The sequence below is a fragment of the Neopelma chrysocephalum genome, unplaced genomic scaffold, assembly GCF_003984885.1.
Source record: "Neopelma chrysocephalum unplaced genomic scaffold, ASM398488v2 Primary Assembly neopelma1_119, whole genome shotgun sequence".
Taxonomy (NCBI): domain Eukaryota; kingdom Metazoa; phylum Chordata; class Aves; order Passeriformes; family Pipridae; genus Neopelma; species Neopelma chrysocephalum.
In genome coordinates this window covers 6,186,981-6,212,954 of record NW_020897781.1, presented here as the reverse complement: position 1 = coordinate 6,212,954, position 25,974 = coordinate 6,186,981, and the positions used below count along the sequence as shown (strand labels likewise).

The following is a 25,974-nucleotide window of genomic DNA, read 5'->3' as shown; positions in this document are numbered from 1 at the left end:
CTCCCTTCATTTCCAGTTAAAATCTGCAACAGTGATTTCTGTTTGCACAGGGCTAAAAGCAAACGAGCTCGTTGTAGGGCAGCACAATGATAGTTATTATGAGATTAGAATATAACAATAATCCACTTAAATTATTAACAGCAGGCTGGTACTTCAAAGTGACCTTTGACTCTTATCTGCCTAAGAAATAATTATAATACCATTGTCATTAAAAAGGAAAAGAATTTCAATGAAAGCTTATTAAAAAGGTTGCAGACAGTTTTGAATATAGATAAACATGGATCTAATAAAGCATATCCTGGTAGTGAGGGCTAATGGTCAATAGAAATGAGCTGAAAGAAGGACTCTGTCAAAACAACCAGAGCACACATTTGCATATTAAAAAAGTGGTGAACAAGTTTTTTTCTAGCAATAGCATTGAGTTGAAAACCTGAACAATGAGATTTTCTGGCACATTCTTGGAACATATTGCACACATGGGAATTAAAATGCATTTTGTCTTTGAACCACGGCATTTGTAAGGGATTTATGTTGTTCAAAGTGAAAATGTAAGTGGACACTAATATCCTAATTCATCAAAGAATAAGCACAGGCTTAAATCCACCTTTACTTAGCAAAGCTCTTAGGAATGTGTTTACCTGCAGTAATATGCCAGTGACTAATGAAACCAGCAGTGTGTGTTTAGGTACTGGAAGGGATTAGAAGAACCGTCTAAACTTGTTGAAAAGACATCTAAAGTGGCTCTGTAATTTCTTTCCTGCTACAAATGTCTTTGAAACCAAAATAAGCCTCTCTGGGTTTTTTAGTTTTGTTTTGTTTTTTTTTTTTAAATAATCCTGAGTTTAGAACATACTTGATGCTTCCAGCATTAGTAGTTTTATGCTGCTTGAGACAGTGAAACACGTCTCTGCACTGAACACACGCTTCCATAAGAGATGAAGCAGGTTGGGGGGCTGAACTTTTCTAGCTTTGGACCAGCAATGAAAACTAACACGTGGCACCGTGGAACTGGCACTGCCACTGTTCTTGGGGCTCTACAATATATTCAACAAAAGTACATTTTTGTTATTGGGGGTTTTGTCCTATGCAACTTGTGTGTTGATTTCATAGAATCATGGAATGCTTGGGTTGGAAGGGACCTTAAAGATCATCTCATTCCACCCCCTGCCATGGGCAGGGACACCTTCCACCAGCCCAGGTTGCTCCAAGCCCCATCCAACGTGGCCTTGGACACTTCCAGGGATGGGGCAGCCACAGCTTCTCTGGGCAACCTGTGCCAGGGCCTCCCCACCCTCACAGGGAACAATTTCTTCCTAATATCCAATCTAACCCAATTTTCTGTCAGTCTGAAGCCATTCCCCCTTTGTCCTGTCACTCCAGGCCCTTGGAAATAGTCCCTCTCCATCTTTCTTGTAGCTCCTTCAGGTCCTGGAAGGCCACAGTTAGGTCACCCTGAAACTTCTTTCTCCAGGCTGAACAATCCCAATTGTCTCAGCCTTTCCTCCCAGCAGAGCTGCTCCATCCCTCTGATCACCTTGGTGGCCTTAAGATCATATTACCCAACACACAGACGTGCCTCAGAATATTCTCATTTCTGGTGTATTTTCGTTCATGGGTGTGGAAGGTTCCACATGGCTGAAGCTGTTCCATTTTACACATTCTGTAAAACAGCTCAGTGAAAAGGAACAGGAAGTGTAAAATACCAAAGTAAGGACTGCAGGCTTGTCTCCTTTATCCTGAGTGAATTAGCCCTTCAGCTGGAGAGTCCCACGCTCCGTAATCCACTCCATCAATTAATATTTCGCAAAGCCTTGCAAAATAATCACCTCTTCAAGCACGAACTGAGAGCAGCACACTGTTACTGCAGCAGAGCAACCACCATTATTTCTGGCTGCTCCTAAATCAGAGGAGCTACATATTTAAACCAGAAAGGGGCCAGTTTTATCAGAGGTGACTCTTGTGGACACTAAATAAACATGGGCATCACTTCCCCATGGCCCTGTGCTCCTTGTGTGCTCCGTGGTGCTTTTCTGCTCTGCTTTCCTCCTCGCTGCCCTGTTTGTAGTTTCCATGGCAGGATAATTCCCAAAGTCAAAGTCATCCATCTAGCTGACCTCCTCGGAGGGCCTATATTTGTGATGCTATTAAAAGATGTTATGAAGAGATGAGCAGTCCCTCTTTCCAGGACACAGTATTTATAGCATGCCACTAACAGGTAACCCGTGTAGGGTCACCAGAGCCCCTCTCTGCTGGATTGCTGGTGTACTTGGCAATATTGGCACGTTCCTGGAAAAGGAGAACTTGGGAGCTGCCGAAGGCAACCCCAGGGCCCAGTGCCAGGCAAAGTCAGCCCTCACTGCAACTGCACATTGCCTAGAAAACAGGCTGGTGTGACATTCCCATGACACGAGGCACGGCCACGGGGCAGCAGCTCAGGTTGCCCGTCTTCAGGAGTGGATTCTGGAGAGTCTTGGCAGAATTTCAAGCACCTGAAAGACTTTCTGGGAAACCCGCTTTCCCGGGGAAAACCAGGGGGCTGAGTCACGGTGGGGCAGGTCGGGTTATTCTGTGCTGAGCCACCTGCGGCTGGGGGGGACACCGCGGGGTGCCGGGGTGTGGGTGAGGAGGGCGGGCGGGCGCTGCCACAGCGCTTCCCGCAGCCCGGGGCGCTCCTGGGCGGTGCGGAGCGGATGCGGGGTGTGCTCAGCGCTGGTGCGGGGTGGATGCGGGGTGTGCTCAGCGCTGGTGCTGTGCGGTGCGCTCCGAGGGGACGGGCGGGGCGGAGCGGAGCGCTCCGGGGTGGAGCAGCGCGGGGCGCTCCAGGGGCGTGCGGGGCGCTCCGCTGAGCGGTGCGGTCGCTCCGGGGGTGGTGCGGGGTGGAGCGGGGTGGAGCGGTGCGGGTCGGTCCGAGGTGCGGGGTGGAGCGGTGCGGAGCGCTCCGAGGGGCGTGCGGGGCGGGGCGGGTCGCTGCAGGGACGGTGCGGGGCTCTCTAGGAAGGGGCGCGGGCCGGTGCGGGTCACTCCGGGGGCGGTGCGGGTCTGTCCGGGGGGCGGTGCGGGGCGGTGCGAAGCTCTCCGGGAGGCGGTGCGGTGCTCGGGGGGCGGTGCGGGGCGCGGCTCCGGCGGCTGCTCTCGCCATGCGGGCGGGCTGAGGGGCTGAGCGGCGCGGCCGCCGCTGTCCCGGGGAAGGATGGCCTCCAATTTCAACGACATCGTGAAGCAGGGCTACGTCCGCATCCGGAGCCGGCGGCTCGGGGTGAGTGCCGCCACCTGCCTCGGGGCTTTGCGCGTGGTTCTTTTATTTATTTTTTTTATTTTTTTTATCCCCTGCCACTCCTTTGTCCTCCTTTTGCAAACTGAGCTCAGCGCGGAGAGAGGAAACAAAAAGATCGGGGTGGGTGGGGGAGAATAAAGGCACCTAAATGTATCATAAGATATAATATAGATTATTATATGTGTGTAGATATATTTTTTTCCCCCGTCTCTCCCGTCGGGAGTCGGGGATGCTGCCTGCCCGCAAGGCTGGGCTGCGCTGCCTCCGCCTCCCGGCGCTCCCTTCGCTCCGAGCGCCCCGGGGTGCGGGGGCCGTGCGGGGCTGGGGGTGTCCGGGGGGCACACGGGGCTGGGGTGGCTGTGCCGCCGGGACAGAGGCTGCGGGGCAGCTCTGGGCAGGGGTGAGGGCTCAGAGCTGCTCAGGTGCTGCTGCTCCTGCTGCAAATTAGGGCTTTAAGGTCTTGCGTGAGACGGTGAAGACCTTGCGATGTCTTCGAGGCTTTTAAGTTCGTTCGAGTTGCGCAAAATGGAAATCCACGAAGCCCGCTTTAGCTCCGTATTTAAATTTAAACTTATTTTAAGGTTGTTCTTTGATTTTCACGGCGTGGCCCTAGTTTGGGTTGTAGGTACTGGGTATGTCGGTAGTGGCAGGGCAGTTCCCTACTGTATCTGGGATGGGATGTGCTCTAAAATCCTGCTCTGTTCCTCCGGTCCATGAGCTGCTGCTCCCTGAGCGAGCTACCGGAGCCGCTCAGGTGATGGGACTGGCTCCACACCTCCTGTCTCCCTTCGGGAGCCAGAGGGGCTTAAAAGGATGCACCTGGAGGGAGGTTTTGCGTATACAAAAATCTTTTAATTAGTATATCTGCCTCTGAGAACTGGCAAGGAATTAATTTCTTGTGTTTGCTGAGAACTGATGGGGTGGCAATTCCGAATTGTCCATAGTGTGAGTTTTGCATCAGGGTTTGTTATGGAGAAGTGTGTCATCCTCTGAAAGCTTTTGCTGGCTCATTGCAATTACAGTTCCATTCTCTTGCTGTATCCACGGTCAGTGACTTCTCTACAGTTTTGCTAACTTGTGTCTCCCTGGCTTTTTTTGAAACAGGAAGGCATTTAAAAGTATCCCATCAGGCTGGTTTTCTCATATGTGGACTTGCAGGCACAGTTCATTCTGTAGGAACTGTGTGATTCTGTGGCAGATGGAGGACAAGTCATTAGGAGAGGACTTGTAGTAAATTTGGCAGAATTAGTGTATCATGACTACCTTTTCATTACTGGATATATATCAGTGTTCAGTTTGCTCCAGCATAAATGATGAGTAAGGTTAAACTATGATACATCTTTCCATATTGTAACAGAGAAACTCAATGGACATGTGAATAAGGTGCATCGAACTCAGAGACAGTTGTAAATTCTGTTAATGTCTGTGCCTTTCCTTTTTTAAGGCTTTTCAGACCACTCTGAGGGTGGAGGTGGTTCAGTGCCCTCTTAGTAGATGTGCATGTAACAGCTGAACGCAAAAATAGGGGAGAAACGGATAATGACAGAGAGTGCATGGAAATGGAACAAATGTTAAATGTTTCCTTTGAAAAGATAATTTCTTTATTTCATCTCGTTCCTTCTCACTCCAAAGGTCTGTGTCTTTATCAGTGGCTGGAAAGTGCAAAAGGTGTGATGAAAAGTGGTTTTGTGAAGGAATCCAAGAGAAATCCCGGAGAGTTCCTTTGACTGTGGGTGTGTTAAAATGAAGAGCCTTTGGCTCTGGGTGTTGTGTCCTGACAGCTTTCCCGTGCTGTGGAGGACCTTAGGAGGGCAGGTGGTTGGTGCTGTCACTGCTTTAGATCTGGTACTGGATGCCTGTGCTATGAGGGAGAGGTGACCTGTTCAAATCCTGCTCCATTTCTTTGGAAATAAATCGTTTTATCTCAATAAAATGCTTTTCTCTCCTGGTAGTTTCCAGCCTGGAGTGTTGGCCCATGGATCAAGAACAGACGGTTGAAATGTGGGTGCAGATTTCTTCCTGTAGCATTTTCTGTGAGCTGCTTAAAAGCCCAGTGCCCTGATTTACAATGCCCAGTTAGAAACGGGGAGTTGTGATTAACCCAAGAAAAATAGTTCAGACATTAAAATACCAACTTTCAAAAAAACTTCCCCATGCTGTGAAAACATTAGGAAGAACAATCTCCTCCAGCCTCATGCAGGACTCGTGTTTAATTGAGGAGGATTTCAGCACACCATGTGTGGTGAGGTGTAAGTGGGAGTTGTTAAAATACATTCCCATTTTGTGGTGGCAGAGCTGTAATCAGTGCATTGTCTGTTCAGACTGAATCCAGCTCTGGGTTAGTCTCTGTAATACTATGTAATTCCATCACCAAGGGAACTGGGAGCAGAGCTTGTGTCTGGAAATTATCTCAAGAAATGACTTTTCTGAATAACTGGGGTGCAGGTGCTTCATTTGGAAAGGAAGGGGTGCCGAGAAGCAGCTTGTTCAAATCCAAAGCTCTTTTAAAAGAAACATGACAATTCTGGCAGGCCCTACTTTGTAATTGCAAGATTGAAATTAGGCTAATTAGTTTTGTACCTGAACTCTTTCTGCGCACTTTAAATATGTAAATTTAATTTAATATTATTTAATAGAATAGTTTCCATAGCAACATTTGTATCACATGTGTCTTCTGCAGAGCCAAATATATTCAGGAGAAAGCTCACTCTTTCTGATTCTTTCCATCCTTATAGGGAGAAAAATAATTCCCTCAGCCAATGGTCTCTGTGTGTTATGTCATTAGCAGTGACACAGAGGAGGTTGTGTGCTGGAAAACTGCTGACAGTGGAAAAGCACAACCTTCCAGAGTTCTTTAAAACAGAAAAAATCAGCTTTGCTTTGTGAGAAGTGCTTCTGTCAGTGACCAGCAGCCACCAGACCTGTGTTTTGGGAAAGAAGACACTTGTGCTTTTGCAGTCACATCTCAGCTGATTAAGTGCTTTATATCTATATATGAAGCAGGGGCTTTGTTTTGTGGCTTCTGGATCTAAAAAGGCTTTTTTTTTTAGCTTATGATTTTCAAATCATGTCTCTCTCTGTGGTACAGATGTGACCTTTCTGAGAGGGAGTAAGTTATGGAGATGTTTCCTTAATGAAAAAAGTAGTTCTTGTCTTTCCATTTTTAGAGTGGGTGGATGTGCACTGCTTGTTAACATGCTTGAGCTTTCATTTTCGGTTGGACTGGCTCAACAAAGTGCACAAATAACAATTAAAAATCAGAAGAGGAACAAATCTGTGAAATAGATGCTCTTTGTAACACTGGTGAGCCTGAAGAGCTTTACAAGGAAAAATGCACTTGATAGTCTTCATGGAGATGCCACCAGCCCACCTCCCTCATGGAGGACAAGTCATTAGGAGAGGACTTGTAGTAAATTTGGCAGAATTAGTGTATCATGACTACCTTTTCATTACTGGATATATATCAGTGTTCAGTTTGCTCCAGCATAAATGATGAGTAAGGTTAAACTATGATACATCTTTCCATATGGACCACCATGGGAGGGTCCCACTGGTGTGTGCTGGTTCCAGTCCCACACTTTCACTGAACTCCCTGTGGTTAAGGCTTAGTTTTACTTCCTGTGTCCACACCTAAACCCAGCTTTGCTGGAAGCCACCTGTCAACTGGAGCAAGACTGTGGAGCACAGAAACTGCTCTGAGGGGACCCTCTGCTGCTGCTGTCGAGGTGTGGGCAGGAGGAAGGGCTGGAGGCTCCAAGGGACGGCGGGTGACATTCCCAAAGCCTGTTCCTCGGGATGCAGGCAGCACTGCATTGTAAATCAGGGCACTGGGCTTTTAAGCAGCTCACAGAAAATGCTACAGGAAGAAATCTGCACCCACACTTCAACCGTCTTTTCTTGATCCATGGGCCAACACTCCAGGCTGGAAACTACCAGGAGAGAAAAGCATTATCCAACGATTTATTTCCAAAGAAATGGAGCAGGATTTGAACAGGTCACCTCTCCCTCATAGCACAGGCATCCAGTACCAGGAGGGTGCTGGCTGTTCTGCCTGCAGGGCATTTGAAAATGGTGCCATTCCCCTTGGAAGACCCTGTGGAGTTTGCAGGCATTTGGCCTGTCCCTGCCTCTTGATGTATGGGGCACTGCTGGAGCAAGATGCCGTGGGCTTGGCTGTCAGCTCCGAGTTTCTGGAATGCCAGCAGCACACCCCGAGTGTCTCGTTGCATTAAGTGATGAGGTTCTGTTGGTGTCAGAGGGAAACAATCTCCTGGAGGAGCAGCAACTGCCCTGAGCTGTGTTTGCAGCTGAGAGCAAAATAGTGCTGATCAAACAGAAGGGCCTCAGAACCAGCTGAGATGGGCTGGTGGCCAGCAGAGATGTCTCTGTTAAGGAGCTGTGCATGTTCACAGCTATGCCAAGCCTTGTAGAGTCTGGTTGGGCTCTGCACAATTCTCAACTGACTAGAAAATATTGGCTTCCAGGAACGTTCTCTCTGGCTTGCTTGGAAAATAGGTGTCTTTATAAGAGTTTGGCTGTGGTGGCTACATGTTGCTGCTTTCCAGGTGGGAGAGAGCACCTTTCTGAGCATTCCTTAAGATGAGACCAATGTGACAGCATTTTTTTCTCCCAAACTTTTGTCTCCCAAGCTTATGTGCAAGTATTTCCATTGTGTCCCCATTTCTCAGAGAGCATCACTTTTAAACCCATCAGTATAACCAGTTTATCAGAATGGGATCTTTGTTCTGTGTGCTGTGGTGTTTGAGCTGACGTGGTACAGGGTGGCTCAGAGCTCTCTGTGTGTGCACTGCTTTACTGAACAATCTGCCAGAAGAAATCCCATTGCCAGGATGGGCAGCATCTTTTAAATTTTTGAGGTTTAAAAATAGTTGTGGAGCCATCTACAGTAGTTTGTGCTCTTGTGCTCTTCCCTCTTGTCACAAACTTCTCAGTGCTGAAGCAATCTTTATCTGTCTTGCTAATAACTCTTAAAATATCTTTATTTTGGAAGGCTTTTGATATATTCTGGAAGACTTTTCATATAAGAGATCTGTGCCATGATCCAATATAAATCCAGGTTGAAATAAGGAATGAATTATGGTTAAAAATTTGAATGTGCAGTTGTTTGTATATTTATTTCATTATAAAACAAAACAGTGCAACAGTTTTGATGCTTTCTGCCCTTCTCTTTAACACTGAAACTATTTCTACTCCCTGGCTATTTTTAACACGTTTCTTCAGCTTGTCTTTCTCTTCATTTCATGGTGGAATTGCAAGAATTGGGGCTGTAAAACAACTTTGGCTCTCACAGATGTAGCAGGAGCCTTCCCAAGCCTCACAGGTCTATAAAAGCAGAATAGGAAATGCTGAAATAATTTGAAAATTAAGGTGACCTGTATTCTGGAAGAGGGCAAAAGTTTTTCCCTTTACAGAAAGCAGAGTTATTAAAATTAGAAAAGTACAGGACAACATGTGCTGCTGCATCAATAAACATAGATTAGTGCTGCTGCCTGACAGAAGTGCTTAAAACAAACAGTCCTGGCAATTTGTTGTTGGTTAGAAAAGCCTTACAAAATATTTATCTCTCTAAAACATATACTGTCACTAACTAGACACACTGGATGTTTACAGCCCAGAGAAACAATCTGAACACTAAGACTAATGTGCAGAACTCTCAAAATTGGACATTATTAACAGGCAGCCTGATTTATTACATTACTGCCATGATTTTATGAAAGTATTTCCTGCACGTGGAGTTCTGGGAATGTGCTCCACAAGTTTGCATTACTATCAAGTTATTGCAGGCTATTAAAACGACTCATTTGGGAGGATCCATTGACTTTTATGGAGCTGTGCAAAGAGCTAAATGTCTGTTCCTAAAAATGCAGGTCTGCAGAGGTTCCTTGATCTGTTTGTCAGAGAATGAAGAGGGACAGAGGGGTAAAGTGGGATTTTTTTTACACCTAGCAATCTGCTTCTTGTACCTCTGTCTGGAGAAGGAAGTGCTGTAATAGATTTTTTGCAGAATCCCGTCCCATGGGGCACCTTCCACTTTGCACTTGGGGGATGAGGCACAGAGCTGTTCTCGCAGCCCTATCTGTTTAACAACACTTCTAATTAAATCCACAGCCTGTGCTGGGGTTGGCTGGAACCCCATCTGCTGGAGGCACCTCCTTGTTATGCAAGGAATGATCAGCCTCATCTGTCTGTTGGAGAGGGTCCTCCTCGGGAATTTGGGCCGGATCCAGGAAAAGGGATATGAGCACCCCACGTGAGGGTTAGTGGGGTTTGAGCAGCTGAAGCCCAAAAGTGCAGTTCTGCCACGGCTGGTGTTTGTCCATGGGTGTTTCCTGAGGACATGGAGATCAGCCATTGTCCTCCAGGGTGTCAGTCATGGCACACACCAGGTTGTCCAGCCTTTGGTGTGTCCCTGCAGTCCTGCCTGGGGGGGATTCTGTCATAATCCTCTGATGGGGCCAGATTTCCTGGCATCACATAAGTAGAAGAGAGTTTGAAATGATGGCTTTCACCACCTTTGCTAAAGGTGGAGAAACTTCTGCCCAGACATCTGGCAGCAGGGCTGTTTGGAGAGCTGAAGATAAGCTGAGCTCAGCCCAGACCCTCCTCCTTCCAACTGCTCCTTCTGCAGGGCCCTTTCCTGCCTGTGCTGGGGCCCTGTGGGACAGGGATCCAGCCTGTCCTCAGTGGCCTCACCCTCACTGATGGGGCAGCATCAGTTGGTTTTTTGCAGCTCTCCAACCAATCTCCAGGTGGAGGGAAGGAGAGAGATCAGCAGTTGTGCTTCTGGGAGCAACTGCATTGGTGTTGTTGATCTCAGTAGTACAAGGATCACTTTAACATACAGTAGATACAGTTTGTGTGGGTGCCTGTGTTCTGGACACAGTTTAACACTGATCTGAACCACCTGAACCAAATTCAGGTATGTCCTGAGCCTAGAGAAGTTTGGGAAGTCAAAATTAATAGTGATTGGGTCTCTGGTGAAAGATGTGGCTGCTGGAACTGCATCAGTGGAATTGTTCCCTCTTTAGGATGAACCTTCGTGAGGACAGAAACTGGATCTGTGCGTGTCCAGTTTCTTTGCTCGATGGGTCTGACTGGCCCAAAATGTCTTAATCACATCAGAGGGAAGGAATGTGGTGTTAGAGGTGTCCTCCAACACAGAAATAGGGCACTCTGGCCAATCCCTGGTAGGAATTTGTAAGGGTTTAGTCTTCAGCTTGTGACAGGAGGGAGCTGATGCTGCCACAGCTTTGTAGCCCATGGCATGTTCCTAGGAAATGTTCAAGTGGAGTAATGTGAGCAGTGCTCAAATATTACTGGATTGATTAAAAAGCTCAGGAAATAAAAGCTTCTTAGGTTTCTAGACTGCCTGCTTCTTGCTTTGATTAATGCTTTACTGGCAATATTAAACTTCCACTCCAAATGAGGAGGATGTTAATCTTTATGTATTTGAGTATGGGGTGAGAAGTTACATGTTGGACAGTGGCCACACAAAAGATTGAAGTGGGAAAATCCAAGAGTTTTGTGCTATGGACTGTTCCTCAGGAAGCACATAATTTAATCTTATTGCATATATTTGTTTTAGGACTAGATGGGGAAAACCTCTGCTTCGTGCTTAGAAGTTTGGAAAAACTTTTGTGTCAAGTTTAGGACTTGTCCACTTCAGCAGAAACTGTCGACTGTCAATAGCTGAAAAGAGATGAAGCTTTCATGGTTTTCTATTCCTGGTTTTAATTAAACTGACTTCTGTGGAAACTTCATTGAGAAGATTGGTGTGGAACGTTCCAAATGACATACACTTTTACAAGTTCTGCATAGCACTGTTGCTGTGAAACCCTGTGGGAGGAGAGGTAAAGTGGGGGAGAGACAATCTGCAGGACTAGAACCATATGGTTGGAGAGATTGGTGCTTGAATAAGCGTGCCAGGAAGTTAATATGGGGATTTTGGAGCATGAGCTGTGAAAACTGGAAAGAAGAATGATGTAAGGCTGGGGGAGGGGGTGAGGAGAAGGAAAACTTGTCTGCCTGTATCTCAATTTGAAGCAGCTTTATTAATAAAACTCTGGTGTTTTATTAACACCTATGCAGCTCCTTTCAATCTGGAAGCCTCGAGACAGGGAAAAACTGAACAGATTTCTCGTGCACCAACTTGAACCTGCAAGATATTAAACCCACTGGAAATTCATAGTTTTAGCAAACTGTTAAATAAGGTGTTAGAACATATTCACAGATATTAAGATTTCTTACTGCTTGGAACTTGTCAGAGGCAGCAGGGAAAGGATCCAGAACATTGCTTAGAAAGTTTGAGCTTTATCCTTGAGCTGACAAGGGGAAGAATAAGCAGTAAATGTTATTCAAGCCTAATGCAGCTCCATCTGGTTACTGCCACAGGGTCTGTGGGCAAGTCCCCTCTGGATTCCCTCTGTTAGTGGGATTTGAGTCCAAGGCAACAGAGATATTTATGGGGTTACCTCTGGAATTGAAGCAAAGAGGTTGGGTTGGAGAAAGGAGAGCAGTGCTTGTCATTTGGGTATGTTGCAGGACCAGGGTGCTCAGCATGTTCTGGATGAGTTACAAGGAGGTTTTGCAGCTCACATGGTGCAATTACATTTTGTTTTTCTCCTAAGGTATCCTGATTTTTGCCTTGTGGAAGCAGGATGGAGAAGCAAGGGTCCTGATTTGGTTCCAAAAAAACCCACCAAAATCTAAAAACCTAAGAACTATTCCTCTTTTTCTACAAGAGATTATGCAGATCATGATTTGGAATATGAAATTCCTGATTTGATGGTGGCCCATTTAAGGAGCAGGAGCAGCTTTTCTGGGGCTTTCCAGCATGTGTTTTCTGATAAATTACCTTCCATGTTCTTCTTTGGAAGATGGGCTTAGTTTGTGAAGCAAAACAATGACATTCCAAATTTGCCTTTTTTTTCATAAACTAAATTAACTAGTAAACAAGTGGTTCTTATCCATTTGCTATCTTGTTCTAAAGATGTTTTATTTTAAGAAGTTGAACGCAAACCTGATCAGAACACCCTTTTTTCTCCTGCTTTTATCTCAAACGCTTCCCTGATCTGCCAGTTGTGGGTCCCAGTTCTCCTTTTCCCTCTTTGCTGTTCCTTTGGTAGATGAAAGTCTCTGTGGTTCCTGGAGGTGACTGCACCAGCTCCACACAGAGAAGGGTATGTCAGGAATGATTGTAAAGGCAGTGAAAGAAAAAGAAAAACCAATTATAAACAGGTGAAATTTAGTCTTTGGTGATTTGGATGCCTTTTCATCATCAGTTCATTTCACAGTGTGAAGGTAATTCTCCTGCTGGTGCATGTGGCCATTGCCCTGAAGTTGCATCAGTTATAAATTAACATTTTGCAGTGTTTGTGGAAACACTTGAAAGCAAGCAACAGATGCAAGGTCTGCTCCTGAGACTGACATCTTAATTCGAGACTGACATCTTAATTTGATGTTTGTGTAGTTTTAGGTATACCATGGAAAATGATGGACTGTTCCTATTATCTTTTCGTCTGACTTCATCAAGTGCTGTCAGAAATACCAGTGGAAGTTCAAGCTGTTGGAATGAGTAGTGCTTTTCTTTCCTTTACTGAAAGTAATGTAACTTGTTTCAATTCAGAGGATCAATAGGGTAAAATCAGCGGTATTTTTCCCCAGTAAAGATAATGTAGGAGGTTAAACTGCCCCTTTACTTGCCAAGTAATGTTTGTCTGGGGAACTATCAATGCCCTGTGGTTGGCAAAGGAAAATGTCCTCTTAATGCTCTCACTAATGTCTCCACACGGTGAGGATGGATGTTAACTGATTGTTCTGAATTAATGCATCCCATTGAGTGGCAGACTCTTGGCACGGTGCTTATGGTCAAATATAAGTGGCTATTCTCTGTTAAATGAAGTAGTGCAAATGAAGACAGTGCTTTTATAGGCACTTTTGATGTAGCTTTCTTGAGGATGGTGTCTGCCTAAATGTGAGTGAACTCTTGAACTCTTTCTTTAATTCGTGCTGCACAGCTGGGACGTGAGAAATTAATTCGAGTTGGGTTTGTCCCTTTGAACTGATGTGGAGATTGGCCTGAGCAAATGCAAGAGGACTGCAAGAGCCAGTGGAAAGCTGAGGTCTACAGGGAAATACTGGCTCTGGAATCCTCGTTTTAATCTGTGGATTTTTTAAGTCAGTGTTATTCTGTCCCTCTCAAACTCAAAACAAAACGAAAAAACCCCCAACAATAAACAAACAACCCCCTCCCCTCAGCTGCACCTTTCCTAGAGAACTGATTGAATTTTGGTTTTAAAATATTGGGCAAACTGGTGACATGTTTCATCTGGTTGGTAGCTTTAAAACTTGTGGCAGATCCCGCAGGATCATCAGTTCATGCCCAGGATGGACTCCAGCTGCTGATGCCAGGCCCTGTGGGATCTGCTCTTAGATCCCTCTGTGCACCTGCCAGCAGGAATTCAGGATACAGAATCCCAGGATGGGTCAGGCTGGAAGGGCCCATAGTGGGTCACCTGGTCCTACCTCCTGCTCCAGCAGGGCCATCCCAGAGCACAGGGCACAGGATTGTGTCCAGATGGTTCTGGAACATCCCCAGTGAGGAGACTCCACACCCTCTCTGGTCTCTGTTCAGTGCTCGGTCACTGCACAGGGAAGAAATTCTTCCTCATGTCCAGGTGGAACTTCCTGGGCATCAGTTCCTGCCCGTCCCTCTTGTGCCATTGCTGGGCCCCCCGAGCAGAGCCTGGTCCATGCTCTGCCCCCTCCTTGCAGCCCCTGACACACGTGGATGGGGCCCCCTCTCAGTGTCTCCTCTGGAAGCTGAACAGCCCCAGCTCCTCAGCCTTCCCTGGTCACAGAGATGCTCCAGTCCCTTCATCATCTTCGGTGATGAATCCAGGAGCTCCACATCTCTCACCCTGAGGAGCCCAGGACTGGACACAGCACTCCAGATGTGGCTCACAGGGCTGAGCGGAGGGTCAGGATGCCCTCCCTGACCTGCTGGCAGCCAGAGCACTGAAGTGCTTGTAAAAGGAAATACATTTTGACTGCCGGGAACTTGTCCCCGGAGCAGCTTTGGCCGCAGGATCAGCCCGGTGAGCAGTTTAGGCAAATGATTTCAATCATTCGCTGCAATCCTGTAAGGCAGCGCTGAAGTGCTTGTTACCATGATTTAATGGGCTGTAAATCTGTCACTCTTAACAAAGCGCCGTGTTTTGGTGAAGTCCAGCTCGAAGTGACTCACACGGGAGCATTATTTGCTCTCTCATGCAGATTCACTTTGATTTTAAAGCTGATCCAAGCTCCCGAGCAGCTGGGGGAATGACCTATGACTGCATGGCTTTGATGTCAGGATTGAAAGGAAAGCGTGGAAGGAATGAGATGAGTTTACCTTGTGCTGAGACAATACCTGAGACTTGAGGTGTCTGGAGGGATGGCAGATACTCTGTTTGTTACAGAAAAACCCGTGCTGCTTTCTGAAGCTTACAGGTGAATGAATTGGTGAGTGGCAAAGAACGACAGCAGGCCAGAACTGGGCAGTTCTCCCCATCTGTCGGTCGGGGGCTTGCAGGGCATTTGTCACCCTTGGCTCTCCAAGCAGCACATAACAGGCATCATTAACCCAGTTTTGCAGGTGGGCAAATGGCAACAGGTACAGCTGAACTGTTCAAGGATGGAGAAACTAAAGCCCTTTTCCCGTGTCTGGCTTTGGATGTTGGCAGCTTGCTGCTGAAGGAATTACTCTGCAGAGATAAAGGCTTAATTCATGTGAATTTTCTGCCTTTTTTTGGTCTGCTTATGTGTAAAGTTACAAGTCCCACTCTGAAATACAAGTCCAAGTCTGGAATGCAGCTCCCACAAATGAGTGTATGCTCTGGAGTGCAGTGAAAGCTGGGAGTTTGTGAGCAAGTACAGTTCATTTCCAAGTCCCATCTGTGCCTTCTGAGGAGACATCCCACTGCCATGGCTTTAGCAGGTGAGCTGTGTCCTTGTCAGAGCTGTGAGCTGCTGTTACCCAGGGTTACCGTGTGTGCTCTGCAGCCTCTTCCATCTGATGGGCTAATTAGCGAGCTCTGGAAGTGTTAATGAGCTGCATCAATGCCATTTTCCCCCTATAGCCCGTGTAATTAAAGTAACCAAGTCAGATGTTAGTGACAAAAAAAGGAAGAATCCCAAACCATAATTCATCGTGGTCATTGTAAGTTATTCTGCAGTTCCCTAATTCGGACAGGATATTAATGGTGTTAATTCCCAGGATTTGTGCTGATGGCCTGGCCCAGCAGGACACATCCAGCTGCACATCCAGCTGCTGCCAGCATGAGCTGGCTGCACAGAGTCAGCCTTTCGCCTGCAGTGAAGCCTTTACTATTTTTTTTCTTCCTAGTTACAGTCCTAGGCTGATTTTCTCCTATCCAGTTTCATGCCTAGAATTAACTGTGCCCATATAAAGCTTAGCAGATGTTCAAGGAACCAAATCGGATACTTAGCTCCAGCCTGGCTTTTTTTTAAGCTGTCACTGGCAAGAGAAGGTTTCTGCTGTAAATGCTTCTTGGCTCTTCTTTTGGAATGGCTCTTCTCTAATGGCCTTACACAGCCCAGAATTATAATCTTTTCTGTGTATGATTTAAAAAAAAATCCCAACAGACTGGCAGTCCTGTACTTTAAAGGCTATAGGTCCATCAAAAAGGGCCTGGAAGTGGAAGGATACTTCAGCTAATGCTTTCTCTAATGATACTGCACACAACTCATCATTTTTGCAGGGAGAGCAGATGGAGGTTGAAGTCTCACTTTTAATGTCTTTTAGGTCCTGAAATTCTAGACAGACATTAGAGAAACTGAAAAATGGAGTCGGGTTCTGTGTTGCCCACATCAAACAGCACAACTGCTTATCCTTTTCATCTCCTGTCTAGTTTATTGCACAGTGTCATTTATTTACACATTAGTTTATCAACAAGTGAGTTGCATGTGAGGAGCACCTGCCAGTGCAGATTCAAGGCTCTGAGCAGAGAAGGGAAAGAAATACTCCTGTGCAGAACACTTGTGATACTTGGGGGATAAGCCAGGTCTAAATCCAAGCCCTGTTGTCCTAAAGACATATTTCTTTAGCAGCTCTCAGTGTCCAGTTCCAGGTACCAACCTCTCAGGTGTCCTGTGTTCCTGGAGCCCGTTCCCTGCCCCTGGAAGTCCACAGGGCTGTTTTCAGTTGTCTCCCCTGTCTGGACTGAACCAGAGTCCTTCCAAAGCACTCCAAAAAAGATTGTATTTCACTGGTAAAGTGATTCCTCACCTGGCCAGGATCTGTAATTAAGATGTCTCTGAACTCCAGCCCTCCAGCTGCCGAGTGCATCACCAATTTGAAGGGGTGCATTGCTTCCTGCAGTATTGACAGTTGCACTGATTCACTGTAAAGGGCTCTCATAAGCTCCCTTTAAAATTATTTTTTTTAGTGAATAATCCTCCAGCAGGCTGGAATATATCAGCAAATTCCTTCTTGTCTTTCTTTTCCCTCCTCAAGTCTGCCCGAGGTGCCAGCAGCAGTTTTGTTGAGCGTTTTTCCCCCTTTTGTCTGAACCAGTGACTAAAGTGTACCAGTTACAAGCAAAACCTGTACAATGCTGCTTGTGTTTCCTTGCCACTGGCCCTTGTCACAGGGCACAGCATGGACATGAAATAAAGCCCAGGCTCCATTACTGAGCTGTCAGATAATCCTGGGTGAGCTGTTCTGCTCGCTGTGCTGAGAAGCTGCTCCTCAGCTCCCTGCGTGGCTTGGACAATGTGCCTCAGGTCACAGCACACAGACTTTCCTCTCTTGAGGACATTTTGGCAGTAAATCTTGTCTGTGGAGTGAATCTCATGTAATCATGGAGGACCAAAAAAAAAAATAAATAAGTGAAGATTTAGAACAAAGTTGCCTTCTAAGCAGTGTGCCAAGTGGGAATGCATCTGTAGGCTCCCATCCAGCTGTTTGGTGTTTTGAATCAAGGTTGGTGGAATGGCTTTGAGTTCTAAGCCTTAAGCTTTAACAAAAATCCCACTTCTGGTTGATGCAATTCCAGGTGGGAGGGAAGAGTTTTTGAAGAAGAAAGGCTGATTAAAATGCCTCATATTTGAGAGCAGCAGGCATCTGTTGTGACTTGCATTAACAAGAGTGAAAGGTGTATAGATTCATAAAGATCTGCCAGGCATTTTTTTTGTGTGTGTGCTCTGACCTTATAGCAAGTTCTGGCCAGTCCCAAAGCTGGATTTTATAACTTGATGAGAAAACTTTGCAATACTGAGCAATATTGTGCATTGTGAACATTCTGAATGTAATCAGAGAGAAAAGATTACAGCCCCATTCCCTATTAACAGCTGTGGATGACTTCCTAGTGGAAAATATTGTTTGTGAAGACTGAATGAGGGGAAGGAGTGAGCTTTATCTCTCCACAAATGTGTTTCTTGGGGGAAGGAGAAATCTAGATGATTTTCTTTAGTGCCTTGGAGAAGAGAATAGCTTGATGTAAACCAACCTTGATTTATGTAGTCATTATAAGCTGATCACAATGAATAATGCAATATTGCTTACTCATAACACACATTAAATGGGTATTCAGGGAAAGGGAAATTGTCTTGTTACCAAGTGCAGAGATATCTTCACAGAAAACACGTGGACAACTTTGCTGCTGATTTTACAAAGCCAGTGATCCAGTCTCCATGCATTGTGTAAGTCCTGCTGAACACAGCTCAGCCCAAGGTAGGGATGTGATTCTTTCTAGTCATCTGTCTACTTGTTATAGTTTTAGATTTACATTGTGTTTTTTTCAGAATGAAATAGAACTGAACTCTGCTGTCAGAATGGGGATGAAGTGGGTATGGAGCAAAACTGGGCTGGAAAAACAGAGGCAAGTCATCATCTTATGGAAGAAATAGATTCAGATTAAGTAGCTCTAGTTTGTGAACTCGTGGAAAGATTGTGGGGTCTTCCCTAGGGCCACACAGTCCCATTCAGCATCATACCTGTTGATGCCCAGCCCTCTTTACTAGAAAGCAGTACTCCAGCTTTTTGTGAGGAAAGAGCTCCCTGATGGAGATCTGCTGCTTCAGATGTGTCTGAGAGGGGGGGATATAATTAAATATATGAGCTGCAATCTGCCTTTGTTGGCACTCTTTCATTTTTCTAGAAGCAAACCAAAATTCCAGATCCAGTCTCCTCACAGATTTCCTTTGAATTGAAAATTCTATTTCAGGGCTCTTTTAACTTTTGACTCAGAAGTGAGATATTAAGGCATTTTTAAAATAGAAGAATTAAGACCCAAACCTTTGGCATATGTTGGCTGGTTGCCTGCGTGGACAACTCCCTGTTGGAAGGACCTTGTACCTGGAGCTCCAGCCCACTGGAGACTCCCTGAAAGTCCAACAAAACACTCAAATAATTTTGCATGTGCAACTGAAGTCCTTCAGTGTATGAGCTCCCTACCAGCCTTGGGTAAAGTGCAGTATTCTTTTACTACAAAAAAACCCCCAAGTTCAGAAGAGACTGAGAAATTTCTTAAGCTGTTGTGCTGTGCCTTTACTGGATTATCTGTTTCCAGAACTCATCAGAGTCACAAAAAGGTTCCTGGCAATAGCCCAGTGTTTCTGGAAGGCATCCCGAGCTGCATGAGAGAACTTGCAGCGACTGCTTTTAAAAAAGCAAAGTTTGTTTTTATTTGACAGCAAGTTCAGTGTCCCTGTGAATGCAGCTCATTGGAATTCTTTGTTTTAGGGCAAAGTGCAGAAAAACATAACACAGGAATAAAGCAGGGCAGCTTTCCCTGAAGGTTCACTTGTTCACAGAGGACAAATTTGCCAGATGAGACTTTGTGCTGCTGTTTCTGACCTCTAGATCCCTCTTAAAAAACAAATAAAAGGGATTGTTTGGTTCTGAAGTAAAATTGGTTTGCTTTGCCCTAATGTGGTGGAAGCCACATACCTTAGTTTTTAAAAACAGCCAGTTTTAAACCCCCTGCCTCAAAATCTGAAAAATAGCCTCCCCCCATCCAATTTCTAAATATTTGACTATTTCCAGATACTTTTTTAGATTGGCTCCTGAACAAAAGTACTGAGGGGTGGGGTAAACTTGCTTTGGGCTGAAATCTAGATTTTAGTCTCTAAATTCAAATGTTTTGTTTCTTGGCTGGAATAATTTATGCTTCATGTATAAAGAAGGACATTTTAGGTGCTCAGAAATCCAGCTCTTGATCTTGCTCAGATGGGAGGTGGTGAGGACTGACAGGTCTCCCTCCCCAGCCCAGTTTCCAGGACACTCCAGGGTTTGGGTCATCACGTAGGACAGCAAGACTCTGGTTTCAGTTTCCCTCTTTGCATGAGAATATTCTCAAACCCCAACTGAACCATGAAGCCCAGAAAGCCAGAAGAAATTTTTCCACTTTACTCAGCCAGATGCCACCCCTGGAAGTGTCCAAGGCCAGGCTGGACAGAGCTCTGATCAACCTGGGCTAGTGGAAGGTGTCCCTGCCCATGGTGGGGGTGGAACTGGATGGTCTTTAAGGCTCTTTCCAACCCAAACCATTCCATGATTCCATGCTGACCAGTTCCAGCTGAGGTCAGTAGCTCCTTTGCTGCTCCTTTCCAGCACTAGAAGGAACCTGGGAATGAGGGGCAGGAATCCAGATACTCAGATTGCATCATTCCTTTGAAGTCACTCCTTTGACTTCAGTTGTGGTAGTGATTTATAGCAGATGATCTTTAGAGCCAAAAATAGAACTGTCTTGGCCTGACCTCGGACATGGATATTGGATCACCTCCCTGGATTTGGGGTGATGCACTTCATAAACAGTCACATTATTTCCCTAGAGTTTTACTTTGTCGCCTGCTCTGTAAGAATCTGGAATTTTCGGGAGAGACCACAAGGAGTAGGTGCTAATTTTTGATCCTCAAATCCCGAGTTAGACTTTTTCAGAAGATCTCAAGGGGAAAACTTGGTAAGTTTTAGGTGTTACGTAAATGACAGCTATTACTGTTCTCTCTCAGCACATCAGATCCTGAGTTGCTGTTTGAATTATCTAATCACTGTCAGCCCGAGTGCTTGCAGTGGAGGCAATTACAGCAGTACTTTCAACTAATTCCTATTCATGGAGTAGTAGTGAAAGTGTTGATTTGAGGGATAAGTGAGCTCCGTATTCATGATGGAAAAGGCACCTAAGAGCATTTGGGGCTGGTTCTTGTTGCTGCTGTCAAAACAGCATTAGCAACATAAACAGTTCACGTGCTGCCTTCAATTTGAGGAAACACTGACAAGTCTCAGGCACGTGCTAGACCGTGGAGGCATCAAGGACCTAATTATTGGCTCTGTTTTGTAGCTCGCAACAGGGTCATGATGAGCTCCCCGTCTTGGGCACAGCATCATCTCTCCTGTGCATTGACTGGAGGGCTTTCAGGGCTTCTGGGTAGATGCTGCCAAATTGGTTATTCACACAATCATGGATTGGTTTGGATTGGAAGGGACCGTTAAAGGCCACTTAGTCCAATCCCCTTTTTCACTGTTTTATTTCTGGAGGTTTAAAGCATCACATAGTTTATGCTCTGTTGAGATGGTGCTGGGTGTTCACCTGTGGGAGCACAGAAATGGGACTGTGCTGATAGCACCCATTCTGGAGGGCTCCACTGCTTCATTTTTGAGGGTGCCAAGTGGGTTTCCAGTGAGGGGGTTTATATTCTTTTAAGTTTGTTTATAGAAGCTCGGCAGAGAGGAGTTAACATCACATCACAAACATTAATGGGATTCCTAACTGTGTGTTCAGACAAAAAAATCGTTAATTATCTCAAATCAAAACACTTTGTTCTACTTTAAACTGCTGTTGTGGTAGGATCTCTCTGCCCAGAGATTCCCTAAGAGGAGAGAGCTGACCAGCTCTTACAGAGGGAAGAGGAAGCTCAGGGGAGGGACCTCCCTGACCTGCCTTTCCTCCAGTTTGCTCACTGGCATCACAAATGCCATTTGTCCTTTACAGGTTTAGTTACTTGGGTTGTGATGATGTTTTCCTCAGGCTCTGACGTAATATTTGAACCCTGGGATTCTTTTCTTAGAGAATTGTTGCAGTGTGGGATTGGAACCAAAACTCAAAGACTGCTGTTTCTGTTGTGGACTGATTTGACTTTTGCATCCTTGGAAATACTTACATGTGCCAGGGTTTTTTTGAGGGTGCTTTGTTTTACTTTTTTTTTTTTTCCCCTCAGCTGTGGGGAACAAAATCCTCTGAAGGCAAATGCAGAAAGACTCTTTCAAGGAGAAGTAGGTGCATTTCTAAATTGTGCTTTTGGTGTAAGCTGTCACTGTGGTCAGTGTCTAGTAATTTTTGAACAATTCAATTCAGACCCTTGCATGAAACAGAACAGGCTGAGTGGCCAAATAAGCTGGAAAACTGGAAGAAAAGCTTGATAGGTTCAGCTGGTGCCTGGCAGGGGAGCAGCCTGTCCATATGTTAAATGCTGGTGCAGCCAAGTGGGCCAGGAGTGTGAGTGCCCACGTGTGAGGCAGGATGGAAAAGCTGGGGGAGAATGACACAGCTGGGAAAAACAGCTAAAAACTGGGGAGAGAAGCACAGCCAGTCAGCTTTTTGGGCACAGAGATGAAGTTATGGCTACTTTTTGTGAACATAATTGCACTGAATACGTGGATTAGAACCCATCAGGGGTGCAGAGGATGAGCTGCCTTGTCTGTGAGTTACCTGTCAGGTGCTGGCTTAGCTGGGGCAGTGAGATGTGTTGATGGGTCTTCATCACTTATCACTGCAGTGGATTTGTGCTGTGAACTACTTGATAATGGTTGGTCTGATTTTTTTCTTTGAAATCACACTGATTTTTGGTGGCAGTTTTGATTTATTTCTAACTTACCAGGTGTTACTTTGGAATTACTGATTAAGTGTGGGCTGTGAACAGTTGGCAAGGCTTATAATTCTTTCCTTCTATACAGGCAGCATGTTAGCAGAGCTGAGAGCCATGGTTTGAATGTAAGAGGATGGTAGAAAGTGCACCACAGTTAAAGAATGGGTGGGAAGATTGCAAGAAATGGTGACAGAAGTTGGGGAGATGAAGTGACTTAATGCTGTAGATGGAAAGGTGTTTTTTCAACCACTCTGCACAGAGTCTGCCCCAAATGGCTTGAACATAAATTCAGCCAGACCCTGGAAGCAAAATTCCAGGTGTCAGAATGATCCTTGGTTCTGCAGATAAATGATCTGCTTCTTCATCACCAGTAATTCAGTTCCTTCTCCCTTTTGTACCCTCAGTTCCCCTTATACACAGAATGCACACTTACAGTGTCACCTCCCCTGCCTGTGTGATGGAAGGTCCATTCCTACCTGTCTGCTCAGGCTTTCCTCACATCTCCCTTAGGCATGCAAGACAGGAAGCAGGAGCAAATCCATATGGAAAAGTGTGCCACTGTTTCCTAGAAAGCCCTGCATTCATTTGCAAGCACAATTACAGCTCTTCCTTCCACGCACCTTCCTAAGAATTTCTGGTTGCATTATAATTCCAAAGAAATAGGATGTAACTCCCCATTAGCTTAGTTTTATGTTTGCTCTAAGCTACTGAGTTATTAATTGTAGCTCCAGAGCAACAGCTGATTTATGAGTTTAGCTTCTGTATGAATACTGGTGATATTCAAGCCATTGCAGGTGCCAAATGTACTCTCTTGTGTTTCCAGATTTACCAGAGATGCTGGTTAGTATTCAAAAAAGCTTCAAGCAAAGGGCCAAAGAGGCTGGAGAAGTTCTCAGATGAACGAGCTGCTTACTTCAGATGCTACCACAAGGTAAGACACAAAGTTGTTTCTCAAATGTTTGTTATTTGATGTAATATCAAGAGGAAACCCTCAAGTTTACGTGCATTAATTGGGCTGAAAATTGGAACTTCTTTTACTCTCAAGGTCCTAAACCCATTTGTATGTTCTTTCACTCAGAGGCAGAGTAAGTATTCTATTTTCTGCTTTGTACAAACATCTTGCTAAGTGGAAAATACCTGTATTTTTAAAGCAGCTGTCCTTTCCTCAGGCCTTTAAACCCAGATCTGAAATACTTTGCAATGGCTGCTGCTCTTGATGTTTGCAGTAACAATCATCCAAAGGAACATGTGAATTCAAAAAGCTGGGCACTTTAAGGTTCCCATTTTACAGGATTTTGCATCTGTTGGAAGACAGTACCAGCTACAGACATGAAGGACAACACGCACATTTTTCTTGTAATAATGGTGTGAAAACCTTTATTAAATTAATTGCTGTTAAAAGAATGAAGTTTTTCCCTCCAGTCACTTATCTAGAATTTTGTGCACCTTTCATATTTCATATTCACCTGAGAATTTACACGTGTAACTCTCCTGGGCATGGAGATAAAAATAAGAAAGGCTTTAATTTATAATCATTGCTGGCAAAAGTTTAATATATTGGAAGATTAGGAATTATGTGCAAACTCAGCTTGAAGGTGATCTGCACTTCACTTTGACATACATTCAAGAGGAAATCTTGAGGGAATATTGAATCTGAATTCAGACTCCTCTGTCTACATGCCATGGAATGTGTAATTGATTGTTCATAAAACCTGTGGCTATTTCTAATAAGTCAGGCCCAGAAATAGTTCATTCACATTTATATTAAGCAACTTTCAGAAGTAATGAGTGGTGATTTTCCACTTGATGTGTGTGAGGGCTGCACAGTGTGTGAGAGAATTTCCAGCATTTATATGAGTATGACTCTGTCAATTATTGCTGCAAATCTCTGTTTCTTCCATTGTATTAATGCAATATTTTAGCAGCACACACTGACTTGGAGTTCACACTGGGTAATGGATATGAAATCCAAGAGGAATCTAAAAGAGGCTGAACTTTCTTCTCTTCTTTCAAGGAATTCTATAGGTTAGCACATATTTGCACATTAGATCTGCAGACTAAAGCACCATGGAAAGTCTCATTGACTTAGAGGGATTTTCAGTTATAAGTCAAGTTTAGTCTATATTTAACAGTTATTTAATTTGAGACTATTGCTTCTTCTATGAATTTAGTTTCTGGATTTCTCAAGTAGCTTATTTGACAGGAGTAAATGATGGTCAAACTCCACAGTCAGTCACTGTGAATCAACTCTTTGCCTTAGTGGCTGCTTACTTCATCCTCCTCCTCTTCACTTTCTTCTTCAAATGCCCTTAAAGGGCCATCAGCCAATAGCGAGGTACTAATTAATTATAGTTACACAAAATGCTTCCTTCAAGGACTAAGTTCTTATTTTTCAGTACTTGTTTCCTCATAACTTGGCAGGAAAAGAACAGATTCTCACAAGTGGCTGTGCCAAACACAGACCAAAAAATAGCAGCATCTAATTAAGCCCGAATACCCAGATCATGCAGTCCCACCCCCTGCCATGGGCAGGAACACCTTCCACTAGCCCAGGTTGCTCCAAGCCCCATCCAACCTGGCCTTGGACACTTCCAGGGATGGGACAGCCACAGCTTCTCTGGGCAACCTGTGGCAGTGACTCACCAAAATCTGGGGGTTGTTTCAGGCAGGAAGAAGATCTGAACCCAAATGTCTCGAGGGGAAGTGGGCAGAGAAATGTTTACCTTTTGGAGGAGAAAAGCACAGCATGGAGCGAGTGTTCCTGACAGCACTGGTAGAACTGGTAGATTATATCCTAAAACTCCTTTGGGGGCTCATGTGAGGCAACTGGGGTCTGAGTCTAAAGCTGGATATACCCCAGATGATCAGTTTGAGCTTTGATGTTTTTTTGGTGTCTGGCTGAGCTGCCAAATCCAATCACCCCTTCCCCTGAACCTCACTCTGCTTCAGGGCCCAGATACATAGACCCAAATTACAGGGTAATTGCTGAGGTTTCTGCCAGGGGAGCTGTAATCCTACTGTGTAATCCAGAGGGATCTCTCTTCCCAGCCTCCAGGCAGCCTGGATGCTGTGGATGTGCTTGCTGAGAGGCTGGACAGTGATCTCTGCCCTGGGAATGTTGCCATTGGCGTTTGTTCTCCACGTTTATTACCCCTCTTGGCCACACTGGAATGATGCCTCAGTGCTGTGGGGAGGTTGAGATGAGGTTGCCCAGGGCAGTGGGGTGTCCCTTCTGCAGTGACTCTGGGGCTCTGCAGTGGCCCCATTTGTTCCCTCTGATGGCTGCTTTCTGGTTGTAAAATCATCAGCTCTCCAACCGACAGGTCCCCGTTTATTTTTAACAAACCTCGCTGAAAGGGAGCTAATGAATATTAAACAGCATTTTCTGGGCAAAATGTGTTCACTTGTAAAGAGCACAGGTGGATAAAAATGAGTTTCTTTTTTAAATAAGCCTTGTAAACGTGTGAAATTCTAAGGTGGTGAATGATGCAGCTTCTAACAGTATTAAATATGAGCTGCTGAAAAAAGAGAACATGTCAGTGCTGCTCTGTACCCCTCTGTGGATGAACTGATCCTAATAAAAACCATAGTTAATTATTAATAAAACCTCCAACAAATAACTGAATATGGCAGAGCCTTCAACTATCACTATTTGTCACCCGCTTTTGATGGTATCAAGGCATCATCCACAGGTCTGGGATAGTCACTGCTCTTTTGATACACGTTTAGCCAGCAAGAGCAGCTGTTGTGATAACAGCTCCATGGTGTGGAGGGGCTTTGCTGTGACAACTCTCATTCTGTCACTCCTGGAC

The 25,974-nt window shown here is 45.2% G+C and overlaps 1 protein-coding gene across 3 annotated transcripts in view; it reads left to right on the top strand.

Annotated features, from left to right (window-relative positions):
- Positions 1 to 3,129: 3,129 nt before the first annotated feature.
- Positions 3,130 to 25,974, top strand: part of DOK5 (docking protein 5) — a 42,780-nt gene continuing 19,935 nt past the window's right edge. For all 3 annotated transcript variants that reach the window (XM_027697443.1, XM_027697444.1, XM_027697442.1), the window contains exons 1-2: positions 3,130 to 3,256; positions 22,986 to 23,093. In XM_027697443.1, coding sequence (XP_027553244.1) covers positions 3,191 to 3,256; positions 22,986 to 23,093 — 174 coding nt within the window. In that variant the 5' untranslated portion in view covers positions 3,130 to 3,190. The remainder of the gene's footprint in view (positions 3,257 to 22,985; positions 23,094 to 25,974) is intronic.